The following is a 12681-nucleotide window of genomic DNA, read 5'->3' on the forward strand; positions in this document are numbered from 1 at the left end:
TTAAAATAGGTGTCCCCCCCCCTGTGGCAGGCCTTTCCATAAAATATTTATCAGTATGATGCAGAGTTAGCTATCACTTAAGTTGAGCAACCAGCACCATTTATAATGTGTGACCAGCACCTCTGTCCTGTTCTTCATCACCTAAAGGAAACCCTGCATCCACTTCCTGCCTCTGACCTCCAAAGTCTGTCTGGCTTATATGTCTGCTCCTTCCCAGCTTGAGGAGGATAGCTCAAGCCCCCACTTTCTCATTCTTGTCACCAAGGTGGCAGTAGGACTTGGTTTGAACCTATCAGGAATCTAAACAGAATATTAAACCTTACTTCTAAAAGGTCAGGGCCACACAGTGACATTTGAACTGGGTTGTGGCATTTCACATGAATATGTGATATCGTGTGTGCAGCTTTAGGGACATTCTCTGGGGTGCTGGGGATGGAACCCAGGAAAAGTGTTCCCTCACTGAGCCAAGTCTCTTCATTTTGACAGTGATCTATCAATAGCTGCTGGTTAGTTGAAGTTGTCCCTGGAGATGGGCAGGAAGACCAGGGTTCACCTCTGAGGTGTGACTGAGCAAGGGTTCAGGATTTGTAGTGGGCTGTTCTTACAGGTGTGTCGCAGACAAATGTGGTGCCAACGTAAATGTCTTCTCGGGCAGCCTCCGTTCTGTTTCTTGGGTGAGCCCTTTCCCCTTCTTGGTAAAGGATGGTGCAGACCTTATTTATTGACTTGGCCCACAGCTGGGACTTGGGGTAGTGTTAACTTGATACTTGTCCTGTGTGGTTGTGATGCTGGGAGCTGGAGGGCTCTTCAGGGCTCTGGTGTGTGTGTGTGTGTGTCCTGCATTCTCTGGTGTGTCACTGTAGAAGGTGAGGAAACACCTTGTGTTTCTGCCTGCCAGTCTGTGCAAGATCCTTCTGTTTGGATACTGTAGGGCTAGTGCTCACAATATCATGCAGGAACCAGTATCCAGAGAGGGGAAGTGACTGCCCTGTCACATGGCCAGCAAGTAGCCCGGCTAGGATGAGGACTTATGTCTTGTGACTTCCTGCTGAATGTTACTCCCTTCAAAGCTAGGGCCCTCTCTCAACTTCCTGCTGCTGATATGTGGCCTTGGAGTCACCTGTTTGTCTTGTGTCCTGAAGACTCTCTTCTCATATCTTTTCAGGGATAAGATAGTCTCACTGGGATTCATGCCTGGGGAGAGCACGGGCAGGGACAGCCTCTAAGCTGAGAGCTGCTCACCTCAGCGTGTGTTTTCACAGGGTGCATGAGGACCTGAGTTCAGATACTTAGCACCATGTGGAAAAGCCCGACATGGTGGAATATACTCATAACCTAAACACAGCAGTAGGTCGGTCCCTGGCGCTCCCTGGATGGCCAACCAAACCTAGCCATTGGTAAGGCCTGTGGTCCAGTGAGACCCTGTTCAAAGCAACAAACAAATAAACAAACCTAAGGAGCTGGCTCCTGAGGAGTGACACCTAGGTTGACCTTTGGTGTCCGAATGTGTGTGCCTGAACATGCACAAACATACATACCCTCCCAAGTGCACACAGTTAGTAGTAGCTGACTAGAATGCCAGTCTAGTGAGATGGTAGAGACATTTCTCTCTTTCTCTCTTTCTCTCTTCCTTCCTTTCCTTTCCTTTCTTTTTTTCTTTCCTTTCCTTTTCCTTTCCTTTCCTTTCCTTTCCTTTCCTTTCCTTTCCTTTCCTTTCCTTTCCTTTCCTTTCCTTTCCCTTCCTTTCCCTTCCCTTCCCTTCCCTTCCCTTCCCTTCCCTTCCCTTCCCTTCCCTTCCCTTCCCTTCCCTTCCCTTCCTTTCCTTCCTTTCTTTCCTTTCTTTCTTTCTATTTGTTTTTATTGTTTCTTAGTCTCATAAAGTTTTGTTATGAGAAAAAAACAGTAGAAGTATTGTTAGGACGAAGCTGTCATTTCTTTTTTTTTTTTTTTTTTTTTTTTGGTTTGTTTGTTTGTTTGTTTGTTTGTTTTTGAGACAGGGTTTCTCTGTATAGCCCTGGCTGTCCTGGAACTCACTCTGTAGACCAGGCTGGCCTCGAACTCAGAAATCCGCCTGCCTCTGCCTCCCGAGTGCTGGGATTAAAGGCGTGCGCCACCACGCCCAGCGAAGCTGTCATTTCTTGTTGTTGCTGTCCAGTGTGAGGAATAGAGCTTGGAAAAAGGAAGGAAGAAAGCCGTTCTTTCCTTCCATTGTAGTGTTGGGAGGGAGGGGGCAGAAAGCAACCCTTCAATTAAGTAAAGAGAAAGCTGTGGAGAAGCACAGCTGTGAAGGATGTGCCCGGGCATCTGCACTGCCATGAGCCGTGCTTCCATATGCTCTCTTTCCTGGGGAGGATGCTCTGTAGGCTTGACCTTCTCCAAAAAAGCTCTTCCAGTGTTTTCTTGAGTGTCTCTGTTTCACCTCCAGGCCTGGAGGAAGGCAGCCATTTTGATGTGGTGAGTCTAGCACAGGCTTCCGAGGGGGCAATGTTGCCCATCAAAATCACACTTGCACCAGTTAGTTACAGCAGAATCTTAGCCTGTAGCCTGCTGGGAAGGACCCTCCATGACCAGCTGCTGTGCCAGTCTGTCTGATGGTCCTCCTGTCCACCCTCACCCCAGTCAACAACAACTTCGCCTCCTCCTCCTCCTCCTCCTCCTCCTTTTTTTTTTTTTTTTTTCTTTTATGGGCAATGCCAGGCAGGGCCGGGTCAGAAGGAAGGAAGGAAGGAAGGGAGCGAGGACTGGGACAGACAGACCCTAGGGAGGCAGGAAGGACACACAAGCCGGGCTGGTTCTCTCGATTGGACGCGAACTTGGGCTTGGCCCTGTTGGAAGGAAGCGAGGACAGTGAGAGGAGGACAAAGAGACAGAGAGACTTGAGTGCTGCAGGACACACAAGCTGGGCTTTGACAGACAGATGGGTGGATGGGCAGGCCAGGCAGCCCCAGTCAGAAGGAAGGAAGCAAGGACAGCAAGAGACAGAGAGACAGACAGACAGACCCGAGTTGCACGGGCCATGGCCAACGCCAGGCAGGGAAGGAAGAAAGGAAGGGAGGGAGGGAGGAAGGGAGGAAGGGAGTGAGGACTGGGACAGACAGACCCGGGGGCAGCAAGACACACAAGCCAGGCTGGTTCTCTCTTTGGTGGACGCAAAACGTCAGGCAGCCCTGGGTGGAAGGAAGGGAGGACAGCGACAGATAGACAGACAGAGAGGCAGAGAGACAGAGGCTCTGTCCCTCCTCCTCCTCCCCCTCCCCCCTCCCCCTCCCCCTCCCCCTCCCCTCCCCTCCTCTTCTTCCTCCTCCTCCTCCTCCTCCTCCTCCTCCTCCTCCTCCTTCTCCTTCTTCTTCTTCTTCTTCTTCTTCTTCTTCTCCTTCTTCTCTTCCTCCTTCTTCTTTTCCTTCTCCTTCTTCTTTTCCTTCTTCTTCTCCTCCTCCTCCTTCTTCTTTTTAAAGATTTACTTATTATATGTAAGTACACCGTCCCTGTCTTCAGACACCCCAGAAGAGGGTGCCAGATCTTCTTATGGATGGTTGTGATCCACCGTGTGGTTGCTGGGAATTGAACTCAGGATCTCTGGAAGAGCAGTCAGTGCTCTTACCCGCTGAGCCATCTCTCCAGCCTTCCCCCACCCCCAAGTCAACTTTTAGCCCTGTCTTACAGTCCTTCTGCCTGCCCCTTGCCCCCATGTCTTGGAAGACAGAGGCTGAGCTTGCCTGGAATGGACCCTTCCATGTGTTTCCATGGCTGCTGCTCTTTTCTTTATAAAGGGCTCAGCTCACATGTCAGGTGTGCAGAGCCCCTACACTGTGTTGGTCTCCATGGCTTCTGTCCTTCCTCATTGTTTCTTCCTGTCTCCGTCACTCTCAGTGCGCTCATGCACTGACTCTTCCTAATACATGTTAGCTCTGTGAGAAGCTGACTCTATACCATTCCACTTCCACGTCTCTCACACACTTCCGCTGCGTCCCAGGACAGCCCCTAGAGAGCAGTTCCATCCCTGTTCAGAGGGACTGCTCTGTGGCTGGGGCATTGCTAGCCACAGACTTAGCTTTGTTGATAAGTGTCAGCCTGCCTCTTATGGGCATCTGTACCATCTGTTGGTGGTCTGTCTGTTACTGAAGGTCCTTTTCCCCAGACCTTTTAAATTAAAATTCTGCGTGAATTTTGTTCTTGTGGGAATTATTTGGGAATTCATTTTACTGCAAAAATAAGCTCAAGCACCTATGTAGGTTTATACAGATGTGGTTTTTGACTGGTGAGGATTATTTGTAGTATTGGCTTAGCAACTCAGCATACCCAGGAGCACACCTTTGTGATTCTCTTGGCTTTTTCTCCAGGCATGTGGTTTAATGGGCAGACTGCTCTGCTCCTTCTGAATGCTTAAGACTTAGGCATGAGGGTAGAGGAAGGCTCGAGGCCCTTCCTACCATTTCACAGCCTACCAGAGGTCTCCAAGCGCACTTCTGCCTGATTCTCATTGGCCAAGCTATTGGTGCTTGTTCACTTTTTAGATAGTCTCAGGTATTCCAGACGGACCTCCAACTTCCTGTGTAGCTGAAGATGACCTTGAACTCCCCATCTTCCTGTTTCCACCTTCCAAGACTGGGATTATAGGTGTGCCCACCATTCTGTTTCATGAAGTGCTGAACCCAGGGCCCCATGCATCTGAGGCAAGCCACGCCCCAGACATCACTGGTCAACTCTGTAAAGTGAGCCTTGGCTGCTGAGAGGAGGAGCAGCTGGGCAGGGAGAAGGAACTAAGGTGGTCTAAGCACAGGGTTTGCCATCCTAGGGACTTAGATGCTACTGTAGACTCCAGCCTGTCAAGAGGGGATCTCCACTCTCCAGGACACAGATGATAACGTGTGAAGTCAGCTCAGTTTTGTTGTGTCACTAATGGCACCTAGTAAGTAAAGGCCAGGGACACTGTTGAATTTCCTGCAGTACCAGTAGTATCACAGCAGAGAAATCAGGAGCATTCAGGGCACATTAAGTCTGGGGGAACTGTTTTCCTATGACGGAGTACATTGCAATCATGGCAGTAGATTGTAGGTGCCTGGTCTGGCTACTTATTTTGTTAAAGATAAATAGACTGATTGATCATGCTTATGGCTAGCCATACACTATCATGCCAGATGTTAGAAACTTTTTTTTCTTTTTTTCTTTCTCTATAGTCCTGGATAACCTGGAACTTGCTAGCTGTAAACCAGGCTGGCCTAGAACTCACAGAGATCCTCCTGCTTCTATCTTGTGAATGCTGGGATTAACAACATGTGCTCCTATGCTCAGCATCTCATGTCAGAAAGTCTTGATCAGAGTCTGATTATCAAATAGAAATAATTACACCCCATTCATTCTAGGGTCGCAGAATGATGACAGAAGGCAATTCCTGCTGGAGCGGCTGCTGGATGCAGTGAAGCAGGTAAGGGCGCATACCACAGCCTTTGGTGAGGAGTGTCCAAAGGCAGCATTGAAGTCAGCCTTTCCCTTTTATGCGCACAGGCTTAGTTTGTGTCGCTTGTTTTGAGACTGGGTATCACCACCAAGTTGCCCAGGCTGGCCTTGAACTCTTGTCTCAGCCTCCCATCCTGGGATTACAGGTGTGTACCACCATGTCCAGCTGTAGTTGAGAATGGCTGAGCAGACTTCTCCCTTGGGAATGACAGAGCGAGGAAGGCAGTGAGAATGGGCATGGAGGAAGTCTCTGGTGAGGGGTTCCAGAGTTTTCAGGAGACTCCATCCTTCAGCATTGACAGTCTTCATTGCAGAGTTTGGTTCCCAGCAGATTTGTTTTAGGGAAGCTCTTCAGAGGTGCTGGCTTGGACTTAGGATCCTAAAAGTGCAAACACAAGACCTGAGGCCTAAGGCCCTAAGGCCACACCCAGGAGCCTCCTTCTGGGTTCCGGCTAGGCTGCTGGGCTGTTGATGCTGGCTGTGGTGCTGGCTTGATGACAGAGAACTGTACTGTCCACCTTGTGCCTGGCTCTCTGTGAGCGCTTTCAGTGATGTCTTTCAGCACTGGATGGAGGAGTTCCTGCGACTGTTTTCACTGTCCAGGTTAGGGCACTGCAGCTCCAAGACCAGCAGCTCACTTAGGCTGTCACAGTCAGTAAGCGAAGGGAGAGTAGATCCAAACCTGAGATTCGAAGAGCCCCCTTTTCGGAAGAGAATATTGACATTTATTTCTCTGTCTTGATAAGGAGGGACATAGTTTAACAGGTTGTGGGTTAAATGTTGAAGTGGACTCAGCGCATCCAGTGTCTGCCCCAAGCTTAAGGGAGCCTGATGTGGTGAGTGGGTCCAGGCAGGTCCAGCTCCTTCCAGCTGCCGTGCTTTCTGAGCGTCACTTTGCTGGTTAGATCTTAAACTTCATATAGGTTAGAGTCATCTGGGAAGAGGAATCTCAATAGAAAAAAAAAAATGCCTCCTTCAAGTTGACTGTAGGCAAGTCAGTAGGGCATTTTCTTGATTAATCATTGATGTGAGAGGGCCCAGCTCACAGTGGGCAGAATCCACCCTTGAGCAGGTGGTCCTGGGTGCCATAAGAAAGCAGACTCAGCAAGTCCTCTTCTTCCCTGGAGTCTGGGATTTCCTCTGCACAGCGATGCTGGGTGAACTGCACTTGTAACATGGGTAGAGTTTGGTCTGAAAATGAAAGAAGGGGCAGGACAGGGAAGTGGGTCCAGCAGCTTCCATGTAGCACTTTAGACACAAGCTCTTCTGCCCAGAGCTGCTGAGTTATTTTGATGAGTTGAACTGTTGCATTTATCTTAAATAACAGTCAGCCTTACTGATATTTATTGATATATGTATCATTTACCTATAATTAAAAGTATACAGGGATACTAAGTGAGGCTAAGAGCACACAACAATGAAAGAGGCAATGGGTGATGGGGAAGGTCAGGCGAGGTGGTTGACAGGCTCTATGGCTGACCGTGGTATAGGTCTGTGTTTTAAAAGGTGGCTTTCTAGTTCACACAGGCTGGCAGAACTGCTCAGCACTGGCTGGTCGGAAGGCTCACCCAGGCAGCTGCCGTTGACACAGTTTACCTACTCTGGGTCTGTGTCAAGAAGAGTCATGAGCACAGAGGCATAGAGGTTCTCAGTGCCATCAGCAAGAGTGAGCTGTGATATCTCGCTGCTTTTGGACTCCCTGCGGTGCCTGCACTCCTGTCCGCCTGTTCACTCTCTTCTCCCAGGCGAGCGGGAGGCAGGGCTTCCTTAGAGAGGAGTCTGGGGATGCCATGCTGGCTTCTTACCTCTGTGAAGCACCAGGGCCTGGGCCACTCTGACCCTCTCAAGGCCCTTCTGGCCTCTGTCCCTGCTGAATGTATCTGAAGCCATGTGGCCGCTCTGTGATGTCTGCCATTCCAGCCAGCGGCCCGCCTCAGCTCTCTTTCTCTGCAGTGCCAGATCCGCTTTGGAGGGAGAAAGGAGATCGCCTCAGATTCCGACAGCAGGTGAGTACGTCACTCCTTTGTCCTCCTCCTCCTCATTCTTAAATATTTTATCTAGTTGTCCTTTTGAGACATGGTTTTACTACGTAGCCCATGCTATCCTTTCAATTTTTTTTTTAAATTTGTCATAGTGTGTGTGAGTGCAGGTGCTCACAAGCCACAGTGCATGTGAAGTCAGAGGACACGTTTCAGGAGTTGGTTCTCTTCTTCCATCTTGGCATCTGGGGTCAAACTCAGGTGGACAGGCTTAAGTGGCGAGTGCCTTTACCTGCTCACCCATCTCACCCATCATCTCACCCATCTCACCCATCTCACCCTTCCCCCTCTACTGGTAATGGATTCATCCTCCTGCTGTCTTAGCTCTCCCAGCCCTGGGTCTACAAACATGTGTCACCATGCCTAGCTTATAGGTCATTTTCGTTTTGTTTTGTTTTTTTTTCCCCCCGAGACAGGGTTTCTCTGTTTAGCTCTGGCTGTCCTGGAACTCACTTTGTAGACCAGGCTGGCCTCGAACTCAGAAATCCGCCTGCCTCTGCCTCCTGAGTGCTGGGATTAAAGGTGTGCGCCACCACGTCTGGCTGTAGGTCATTTTCAAAACCTCTTCACCATTAAGGAAAAGATGCCGAGAAATGGAGGCTGCTGTATCTGCCTCTGCAGCCAGGAGGGGCAGTGACAGCTTCCACTGTGGGTAGATAGCCACTGTCTATTGATATGCTTCTAATTTCCTATCTTCTCCTTCCAGAAATGTGTTCTACTTGAAGTACCTTTCTATATAAAGTTATTTCCATGATGATTTACAGTTGGGAAACTCAGAAACCTAAGTATTCAGTGATTAGAAAATAGGCGACGATTAGAAAATAGGCAACGAGGTATAGTGCATCTGTAAGATGGAGTGATGTTCAAGCCAGGTCCATTGTCTCAGCTCTGTAACCTCAGCTACTTAGGAGGATCATGAGTGCATGGGCTGTTTGTCTGTGTTGTGAGTTCAAGGCCAGCATAGGCAGCTTAGCCCCTGTCACTCAAACCAAACCACCACCAAAAAATAGCCTGGTGTTAGAGCATATTTCTAGCATATATGAGACCTTGTGTTCAATTCTTAATTCCACAAACATAGCAAAGAATTAAAAAATGTTTTTCATAGAATTTCCTTTAACTAGGAAGTGCATGTGTCTTAGGGTTTTACTGCTATGAACAGACACCATGACCAATGCAAGTCTTATAAAGGACAACATTTAATTGGGGCTGGCATACAGATCAGAGGTTCAGTCCATTATCATCAAGGCAGGAGCATGGTAAAGTCCAGGCAGGCATGGTACAAGAGGAGCTGAGAGTTCTATGTCTTCATCTGAAGGTGGCTAGTGGAAGACTCACTACCAGGCAGCTAGGATGAGGGTCTTAAGCCCATGCCCACAGTGACACACCTCCTAATAGTGCCACTCCCTGAGCCAAGCATATATAAATCATCACAGCATGCATATGTAGTAATTTAAAAGTTCTCTGGGGGACTTTTGGTATAGCATTGGAAATGTAAATGAGCTAAATACCTAATAAAAAATGGGAAGAAAAAAAAAAGTTCTGCATGTTGGGCCCATGAGATAAATCAGCAGGTAAAGGCACCTGCCGTACAGCACATGACATATCCTAAGGACACATATGGTAGAAGGAGAGAACCAATTCCTGCAGGTTGTTCTCTGACTGACACACATCTGTCATGACACATGTGCACCTATAGACACACAGACACATATACACACATAGTAAAGTGTAATAGAAATTATGTTTGTAGTAAACATACATATGGCAAAGCAGTAACCAGAGCAAGCTATAACAGTGTATGAACACACATTGATGTTAGGCAACAATTACAGCCAAAACTCACCTCTCCACCCCCAAAGCACCAAGATCTGAGCAGAAGTGTCTTTCAGAATAATAACAGGACTTTATGTTTCCTGATATTTGCTCAATATATTTAATACATTTTACCATGTGTCCCTTTTATGGAGAAAGAAAGCCCTTAAGCTTATCAGTGACACTTGTGGCACAGGAAGGGCTAACAAATTGTCCACATTTCTCATGTTGGCTGGTTGCATGCACTTGGTCCAGCTAAGGTCACGAGTGTCCAGTCTTCCTGGAATTGTCCTATGATGTCGCATGCCCTGTGGCCCAGGGAGAGGCCGGAGGACATTCTTCCTCAGCCCTGCCTGGCTAAGTGTCTAATCCCCTCCCTGTACGCCTGGCTTCCCCTCCCCACTTGTCATCTCTTCCTTTTTTTCTGTGAGACTTTACCAGCACGAGCAGTGCACAGAGCCCAGTGCAGGTCGAGTGCCGCCTTCTCTCTCCCTTCCTAGGTTTCCCTCTGCTACACTGAACATCTCACAAGTTGTGCATCTTCATGTTTTATTGAGTCTCTTATCTGTCTTCTGTCATCACACGGCTAGCTCTGAGCCCACAGGGATATTTGGCTGTATTGATTGTTAATGTATCTGTACAGCCTGATGGCTGCCATGGTCCCTTCTTATCTCTAATTCTGGCTCCCCGGGCCCAGGAATAGCTTGTCCTCACCCCACACACCCATAGGAGCTGTCTGGAGATATCCGAATAGCCCATTCCGACAGCTGAGCTCAGCAGATTTCTTCATGCACAGCCATAGCACCTAAATGGTGTTCTGGAAAGATCTTGTATCCCAAGGAATGTGTGTCCTGTCATCCTGTAGTAGGTGTTCAATGTCCACGACATCTCCATCCCCATGAGCTTTGAGGGTAGAAGGGTTGCTTCTTATTTATTTAGTGTGTGTAGTATGTGTGCATGGAAATTTGAAAACTATTTATAGGAGTCAGTCCTCTCCTTCCACAGTGGGTTCTGGGTATTGAACTCATGTTATGAGACTTGGTGGCAAGCATCTCTACTTGCTAAGCCACCTTTCAGCCCTTGCTTTTATTTATTTATTTTAAACTTTTGAAAATTAATTTGTTTAGATTTATTTACTATATGTGAATGTTTTACCTTCATGTGTACATGTGTGTCATGTGTGTACCTGTTCTCAGAGGTCAGAAGAGAGCTGAGGATGGAACTAGAGTTAAGGATGATTATGAGCCATGTGTTGGTGCTGAGAACTGAATCCTGGTCCTGTGTAAGAAAAACAAGTGCTCTTAACTACTGAGCCATTGCTCCAGCTCCTTGCTAGCCCTTGTTTTCCTTTTGCAATAAGGTTTTGCTATGTAGCTCAGTCTGGCCTTTAACTTGTGAACTTTCTGTGTCCACCTGCCCCATGTTGTACAGGCCTTTGGGCCTGCCAAACATTAGATGAGTGTGGGTATGTGTTTGGGTATTATACTGTTGCTTAGTGTTAACTGATGTTTTCCCTCAAGGTCTGATAAGGGATCTATCTACCCTTTGTCAGAACAGGGGTCCTCATTCTGGAACTTAGGGTCCACCTGCATCAATCAGAAGGGCCTGAAGGCTTGTAGATTTATGATAGTGATTTCAGATTCCAACTTAGGTCTACAGATATGAGCAGAGAGGGGTTGCTTGGAGAGCTCTTGCTCGGGCAGAACTCTTGCCTCTTGTCCCACTCTCCCAGTGCTGGGTTTACAGGTGTGATCACAGAAGTTGTGTTTTCAGTAAACATCACCTTAAAAGACTAACAGGAGAGCTGGTATGGTGATCCCAGCATGTGGAAGGTGGAAGTAGGGGGATTATCAGTTTAAGTTATTTTGTCTGGATTGCAAGTTCAAAACCAGTTTGGGCTACATGAGGCCCTGTCTCAAAAAACAAATAGACTGAGCCGGGCGTGGTGGCGCATGCCTTTAATCCCAGCACTTGGGAGGCAGAGGCAGGCGGATTTCTGAGTTCCAGGCCAGCCTGGTCTACAAAGTGAGTTCCAGGACAGCCAGGGGTATACAGAGAAACCCTGTCTCGAAAAACCAAAACCAAAACAAACAAAAAAAACCAAATAGACTAAAGGAACCAGTTATAAACTGGTGAGTCTTGTGAACTCGAAGCTTCTGTCTAGTAGTTGTTCTGAGTCCTAGCCTGGTATGCAGAGTTAATTAACAAGTGCTTACCCCGTCCTAACCAGGGTGGCCTGTCTGTACAATGTGTACACGTGCATACATGCGTGCATGTGGTGTGTTCATGTATGTGTATTTACTTTTCTTCATCTTTGAGTACAATGGCTGTTTGTAGGAGTTGATTGAGTACATTTTCTAAGAGGTGTCTGAACACATCAGATGAATGTGTGCCTATGTAATAGCTGCACCTTTTCTTATGTGAATCTTAACTTAAATTTTTGCTGTCAAGAAGGCTCAGCAGGTCAAGACTGGCTGTGGCCCCTGATGACCTGAATTTGACCTCAGGAATCAATCCACATGGTGAAAAGAGAGAACAAGCTCTCACAATTGTCCTCTGATCTACACATGCTTGCCATGGCAAGTGTGTGCTCACCCACCCACCCACCCACTCACACACACACACACACACACACACACACACTCTGAAAAAGAAAAGTTGACTTATTCTGTTCCAGCTGTTCCTTATGGCTAGACATGGAGGAGAATACTGGCCATCATGGGCTGTTGCTTGGCTGCTGTGTTGTTACTGCATCTTTAGGACCACCTAAATGAAGTAGCATCTTGCCTTTTCTGATGATAAGACCGACCCAGAGAGGGAAAATAACAGTGCCCCATGCAGTGTGTTTGTTGGTGTTCCAGTTCCTGTGACAGGCTTTGCAAGAGAAGGATTCTACAAGAAGACAAGACTTTGACTCGTGGCTTCAGAGGTGACAGTTCCCAGGGGCTGTATCTGGGGCATGGTGGCACAAGCTGCTCATGCCTGAGCTGGAAAGCAGAAAGGGCTCCTGAGAAGGGACAAGGGGCATGGTGCATCCTTCAAAGACTGCCCCAGTGACCTACATTCTTCAATGAGACCTTGCTGCTTAAGGTTTCTGTGACCTCCCAATAGTGCTACCCAATTACATATCCATTAGTGGATCAATGCTTTGACAAGGTCACAGCCCTTCATTTCCCAGAAGTCTTAGGGCATCTGCTGCTCTGGGGATCAGGCCTGAGGGTACTTCATATCTAAACGTGATACTGAAACATTGTGGATGTGTTAGGATTAGAGTTGGACCCAGGATCTTGAGCTCTTCTGTATCTGCCAACTCTACATCTGTGAGTTCAACTGCAGACAAAAATATTAGAAAGGCAGGGCATACAGCTCAGGG

The 12681-nt window shown here is 47.8% G+C and overlaps 1 protein-coding gene across 8 annotated transcripts in view; it reads left to right on the plus strand.

Moving 5' to 3' along the window:
* The window catches only part of Snx29 (sorting nexin 29), a 436235-nt gene that overhangs the window by 19635 nt on the left and 403919 nt on the right, over positions 1-12681 (plus strand). For 5 of the 8 annotated variants that reach the window (XM_006522666.3, XM_006522668.4, XM_006522669.4 and 2 more), the window contains exons 2-3: positions 5364-5425; positions 7411-7463. The exons of 2 other annotated variants lie outside the window; for them this stretch is intronic. In XM_006522666.3, the coding sequence (XP_006522729.1) occupies positions 5364-5425; positions 7411-7463 (115 nt within the window). The remainder of the gene's footprint in view (positions 1-5363; positions 5426-7410; positions 7464-12681) is intronic. One more of the 8 variants, XM_030249318.1, reaches the window with a different exon arrangement.

This window comes from Mus musculus, chromosome 16, assembly GCF_000001635.26.
Source record: "Mus musculus strain C57BL/6J chromosome 16, GRCm38.p6 C57BL/6J".
Taxonomy (NCBI): Eukaryota; Metazoa; Chordata; class Mammalia; order Rodentia; family Muridae; genus Mus; species Mus musculus.